Source organism: Aegilops tauschii, chromosome 3 (assembly GCF_002575655.3).
Source record: "Aegilops tauschii subsp. strangulata cultivar AL8/78 chromosome 3, Aet v6.0, whole genome shotgun sequence".
Taxonomy (NCBI): Eukaryota; Viridiplantae; Streptophyta; class Magnoliopsida; order Poales; family Poaceae; genus Aegilops; species Aegilops tauschii.
In genome coordinates, this window is record NC_053037.3 from 90,437,092 (window position 1) to 90,443,984 (window position 6,893).

General features: G+C 41.4%; 1 protein-coding gene across 1 annotated transcript; it reads left to right on the top strand.

The window, feature by feature from the left end:
• The first annotated feature begins 5,635 nt into the window (after positions 1-5,635).
• LOC141042734 (uncharacterized) lies at positions 5,636-6,091 on the top strand. Its single transcript, XM_073511615.1, has one exon. It carries the CDS (start codon positions 5,636-5,638, stop codon positions 6,089-6,091), a length of 456 nt encoding a protein of 151 aa, XP_073367716.1.
• Positions 6,092-6,893: the final 802 nt, after the last annotated feature.

Sequence of the window (6,893 nt, forward strand, 5' to 3'; positions counted from 1 at the left end):
AATCAAACTAGTGCATGTTTGGGCTCGGGATGAACGGTAAATTTTGAGGGAAAACCTCAAAACTTCTGACTTTTTTTTGCAAACTTTGATAAATGTTCTCATTGCCTGCAAATTTTCAGGACCACCCCTTCGCCGAGAAGGAAGGAAGGTACCATCCGCCCAAGTCGCGACCGACTCTGTTCGGCCGGACGTAACAAAATGCGCCGGAGATGGTGTACGACTCGCTGCAACTCCAACAGGCGTAGACAGCTCCAGGAACCGCTGGCTCCGGGTCTGCCCAGGTCCTGTTTGATGAAATGGAGGTTAGTCGTCCTCACCATTACCATCAAATACCGGTACTCGCTTTTTCTACAATGCAGGACACAATACATTTGTTGGCCCTCTTTGTATTGATTCGTCCGTTTGTTCCGTATGCCATTGAATCAATTTAGGGATACATATGCCATTGAATCAATTTAGCGAGGCATATGCCATTGATTTTTTTTGTTGCATACATCATTAGTGATCTTGGTCATTTAGGGGTAAAATGTCCGTCACATGGATGGGCATTTTTTTCCACCGAGGAGAAGAAGGACGACAGATACAAGCTCCTGTTGTGCGCAAAATGAGAGGATAGATTGCGAGCAAGAGAGTGTGAACAACAAGTTGCAGCTTCGGAAGGAGAGGATAGACGTGGAGAAGCATGACGTGTATGTCTAATGTGAGCTGGAGAAGGCAAATACTTTTGGATCAATTGGTCTCGAGAAAGAGAGATTGCAACTAGCTCGGGACACGGAGGATTCGAGGATCATGTTGGCCGATGCTTCCCTCTTGGATCCGGAAGGCAAGAAGGTGGTTTGAGGCGAAGAAGGATATCAACGCACGTATGAATGATTCATTCTTGTATCGCCTATTTATGAATTGTCGTTTTTTTTGTATGGGTTGAATTGTGCTTTATTTTGCTTAGTTGAATTGTTGAATTACTGATTCGGCAATGAATTTGTGTTATATGATGGACGTGTATGGATTTGCATGAATTTGAGCGTTTAAATATGAGGATGTGGTTGTCCGGGAGGACAAATGAGGAGCCGTCTGACGCTGACCGGGGACACACCGCGGATGTTGAAGGGGCCAGATTTGCCTAGTCTGAGTGTAGGTGCTCTTATATTTTCAGGCATGATAGCTCTGTGCAATTTTGCTTTTTTTTCAAAAATCGTTGTACTATTAGTTGCATGTTTTTTTCGACGCCATGCTTAATTATTCAACTCTCGCTTTCGGTGCTGGGTTGTACGCATCTTGTGATCTTACACATAGGCAACCAAAGTCGGGCTACGCTGGCTAAACCGCTAGGGAAGATGGATGCAGAAACGGTACGTAGTCAAATGTTGATGGCGTTTTCATAATAATAGTTTCGCCTTTTATTAGACATAATCATGAAGCAGGACCCGGTACTTCTGTAACAAAGTCATGCGTGGGTTCTTCGACGTTGCCATCCTTGTCTAACTACTCCCTCGGTTCCTAAATATTTGTTTTTTCTAGAGATTTCAAGTAGACTATCATATACGGATGTATATAAACATATTTTAAAGTATAGATTCACTCATTTTGCTCCGTATGTAGTTATTTGTTGAAATCTTTAGAAAGATAAATATTTAGAAACGGGGATAGTATATACGTAAGCTGTTTGCAATTGCACATTAATCTGCATGCATGCATGTCGATCATCTTCAAAGACAAAAACCACTGGACCTACACCACAGTGAAACATGTTAATCAAGAGGTCAGATCGGGACAACTAATTAGTTTACTTGTGATGTGAAGTTATGATGGAAAAGACCAGTCGGTCATGGTCAAGAAAGGGTAACGAGCTAATGATGAAATAGACATAAATCAATATGACAAATCGACGAACCTGCCCTAGCTAAAAACAGCACACGTTGCTACGTGTGCCCGGCTATATTTGTAGCTATCTAGCCGTTCGGCTAGCTAGTTAGTTATATCTGACTGACACACACCACACCAATTATATGGTTGTTACAGCGAAGTCTTATCTAAGTGTGCAGCTAACCTAATGCCAAGTGCATGCACGGGCCGATCTGTTGTGCAGCCTGCAGGGTTACGTTGAACGATAGATCGATCGATGTGCCATGCATGAAACAAGTGCATGCACCATTAGCTATAGACTATTGCTAGCTTTTAGACTGCTGCCATCCTCGTGTATACTACTATATCATTCTGATCCAACACGAATCATTGCCTGCTTGCTATTACATTGTCCATTTGTATATGCGAGCAATTACCCTGATATAACATTTTCCTTATATATTCGCCGAAAAAAACTTTTGCCTTGCACACACGATGCATACATGTGTTGTATGGATGGCAAATTAGTTATACACATTACACGTCCGGTGTTGTGGAGTCACCGTACGTATGCACTCTCAGCTCCCGGTATTTCCGGTGCTTACGTACGTACCACTTGCGTAGCTATAGCTTTAACAATGAAACATGCATGGACCTTTTCTATACCTAAACGATACTATGTGAACAGCATTGCGTCGACATGCATGATGACCATACGTACATCTCAGAGGCTATTCTTAGTAGTGGATGGGGCTGCGATCGATCAATAAACTACTAAGAACATATTTAAAATAGGCTGTCGATAGATGGTTAGTTCGGGTGGTTCCATCAGTGTGTGACCGCCCCTACGCACTGATCGACACCAGTACTGTCCCCGGCCTGGCCTTGACGCATGCAAGTTGAGGCCATCACGCATATGTTCAGTGTGACTGTGCGAGGCTACATCTATATGGCTATGTGTGTGCAGTCTAGCTCTGCACAGTTCTCCTTTTCATCCCGACACGGTACGTACAGTGCTTCTGAGTCCTGGCCTGAAACGGAACTGCTCATGGACAAGCCGGTCGCAACGGCCGACCGGTGCGTACGTCGTCGACGCCGACGGCCCATGCACCCAGCAGCGACCACCTGCATGGCTGCATGCATGCCATGCGCGTGTAGTTTAATTGATCGATTAACATATGCAATCATTTCGAATTAGGCAACTTCGGCCACCAGCTGATTAATTACTCCGGCTTGGACGGTCTCTGCCACGCAACAAGAGCCACCGCTTTACGTCCGAGAGATGAGACGCATGCGCGAGGTGTGCAAATTCGGTGCATGCATATTGTATACAGATAGCGAACCAGTTCATTTAGAAGGAAGGTGGTATCCGGCCCACTACTTTACATTGGTGCTCATATTTTTCAAAATTTGTTTCGTATCTTTTGGCGATGTGCATTCAGTGAAAGAAGACGTTCTAATCGACTATGAAGGCGTCTATGGCTACTTTGTCAATCTTTAGATGATGTGTCCGTTCAATTTCTCAAAGGTGGATGTAAGGTGTGCTTGTGTGTGTTCTGAGTGTATGTGTATATGTATGAGTGTCTATATTTGTATTGTGTTAAAAAAACATATTGTATACAAATACCACTTAGTTTCTTTAAAAAATATATGCTTAGCTACGCTTTTGGATATGTAGCCAAAGCCAACTAGGCATTCATTTTGGAACAATTCTATACGATGCTGAGCATAGGGCAGCAAGCTAGCGAAGCGGTAGCAGCGTACACAAGGTTTCGGTTTTGGACTTTTCTAGAAGGTTCTGACTGGTTTTGGGAACCTTCCAGATGTCCTGAACCGGTTTTCTTTTTCTGTCATTTCTTTACAGGTTTTCTTTATTTTCTTTTGAGTTTTTCCCCTGTCTCTCTTGTTTCTTTTTTTAAAAATTACAAATTTCAGAAGATCTTTTTATTTTGTAATTAATATGCATAATTTCCAAAAATGTTTGGAATTTCAAAAAATTGTTTCCGTTTTTAGAAGTGTTCATAAGTTTTTTGTAATGTTCTGAATGTTAAAGCATTTCCTGTTTTCAAAATTTGTTCAGAAATTTAAAGAATATTCATATTTTCGTAAAATTTTCAGGAATCTCAAAATTTGTTCCAATTTACAAATTTTGGTTGTGTTTTTTAAAAAGTGTTCATATTTTTAAAAAAATGTTTGTAATTTTCAAAAATTGTTTGAATTTTTAAAACTCTTCGGGGTTTCAAAAATTATTCATGTTTCCAACAATTGTTTGTGTTTTTAAAAATGATCGGAATTGCAAAAAAAATCTTCACATTTTATTTTAATTTTAAAATTCCAAACAAAATGTTATGTCTTCAGAAAATATTTGTCGGAATTGTTCATAATTTTCCAAAAATATTTCAAATCTGATCCTGGAGTGAGCTCTTAAAAGTTCACACTTCTCATCAGTCACCAGCGTTCGGAAATGGGAGGTCATGAGTCCAATACCTCTTAAGCGTGCCACTTTTTTGGCATTTTTACTCTAGTGCTACAAACATAACTCGCGTCAGTGCCTGCGAGTGGGCTAGCCCAGTCACGGACCCATCTGTTGCGTGTGCTATTGGGACTTCCTTCATTTTGGAGAGATATAAAAAACATGGGAGCTCCAGCCGCTCTTTGCGGCAAGTTGCCGGCCGAACGCACAGGCAGATATCCGAATGGGCCAGCCCAAGCTAGCGAGGAGCAGCGAACCAGTAGGTCGCGTTTTGTAGGTATCGAAGTCAGGAGATCCAGCTCGATAAGACATACTATTACCACTTCACCTGACAACAATATCTGATTATTGGCCTGTGCGAATAAATTAAGAACCAAAACCATCGCAAATTCGAGTATTTTCAAAATTTCAAACCCAAAACATTTGTTTTAAAAAAGGAAATGTTTATGAAACACGAACACTTTTTAAATTTGTGAACAAAATTTTAAAAAACTCAAACATTTTCAAAAGGGGAACATTTTTGAAAATAATGAACAATTTTCTGAAACTCTGGGATAAAAAGAATACATGAACATTTTTTCAAAACTGGAACATTTTTTGAAATTCCTAAATTTTGGGAAAACACGAATATTTTATGAAACTCTGGAACAAAATTGAAAACACAAACATTTTTTCATAACAGATTTGTTTTTCGAAATTCCAAAACTAAATTTGGAAAGTGAACATTTTTTGAAAAACGGAGCTTTTTTTAAACTCGGAACAAAATTTCTAAACATGAACATTTTTTGAAAAATGCACATAATATTTGAAACGGAACATTTCTTTAAACTCCTGAACACAATTTAAGACATGAACAAATTTCGAAATTTGTGAACAGTTTTTCGGAACGAGAACTTTTTTTGAATCTTCCGAACAAAATTTGGAAACATGAATATTCTTTGAAATTAGCGAACAAGTTTTGAAATGGAATTATTAATTGAAATCTCCAAATTTTTCTAAAGACGTTTTGAAAATTTTGCACAGAAACTGAATAAAAAAGAAAAAGCAGAAAGAGAAAATAAAGATTAGTAAAAACATAAGAAAGCGAAAAACCAGCAAAAAACGGTTTTGTAACATTCTAGAATCTTCACAAAAGCAGAAAAACCAGGCTGGAACCTTCCAGAATGTTCCCAAAACCGGATGCATGTACTCGTTAGCTTTTCCGATGGGCCGGCCCAGTTCGATCGCTAGCTTTGATCTGGTCTATGCGAAGGATCCGAATATCCTATTTGACGCTCTTTGCGTCAAACTGCCGGTGCTTCCACGACCTAGAAAGGGATTATGGCTGGGAGGAAGGCACTAGAAGCTGGCTTATTAAAGAGAATTTGTGACGGCACTTCTGTGAATATTTGGACTGATCAGTGGCTCCCTGGGAAGCAATTTCTGCAGCCATCAGTTCAGATTGGGAGTGCCACCCTCCACACAGTTTCAGACCTAGTTGACACTGAGAACTGGAGTTGGAAAGTTGATCTCATTCGGAGTAATTTCACACCGCCAGATGCTGATGCAATTTTAAATTTACCACTCAGGCAAGGTGGTGGTGACGACTTCTGGGTGTGGGCTCATGAGAGGTCAGGGTCCTATACTGTAAAATCCACGTATCGTGCTCTAATGACTCGCAACGAGCATTTAGCTCTAGAGGAAGGGGCGATCACTGAAACTTCAGAGAATGACAAACAGCTATGGACTCAACTCTGGGAGCTCAAAGTGCTACCCAAGGTCCGTGTCTTCTGGTAGCGAGTCCTCTGCGGCATTCTGCCGGTGGAATCAACACTGAGGCATAGACACATTGCGACTATGGCCCGATGCAAGTTCTCCAAGGGTGCAGACGAAGACATGGTGCATGCATTCATCAAGTGTTCCCATGCTCAAAGCTTCTGGATAGAAGCTAGGAAGTGGCTCAATGTCAAACTGCCACAACTACATCTGAGTACCTGGTGCAAGGGTATTCTGTGTGACACACTCATCGATGAGGGAGACCGGGCGAAGATCATCATAGTCATGTGGGCAATATGGACTTCCCGCAACAACATAACAGATGACAGAGAGAGTCTGAATCCCGGCCAGTCCTTGAAGCGAATCAGAGAAGCTCTAATGCTGTTAGAGCTCCCAGTTGAACATACCAGGATTTTGCCTAGTTATGGTTGGAGACCGCCTGACCCAGAATGGATAAAAATATACATGGATGCAAGCCAGCAAGCGTCTCGCTGACTGAAAACAGAAGTGGAGCGGGCGGTCTAGCAAGAACTCCCTCCGCCTTTGTTGCTGCCTGGAGTAAGCCGCACCATAATGTCACGAATCCGCTTATTGCAGAAGCTCTGGCTCTACAAGACGGAGTAATTTTTGGCAAACTTCGGGGTTTTCCACGAGTGGTGTTTGAAGTAGATTGCTTGGAGTTGGTACAACTCTGGAACTCGCGACAATTTTCACGCTCTGTTATAGCGCCTATTCTTCTCGAAATTGAAGGGCTAGCCTCAACTTTTCTTAGTTTTGATGTTCAACATGTAATGAGACAAGCCAACAATTCAGCGCACCTATG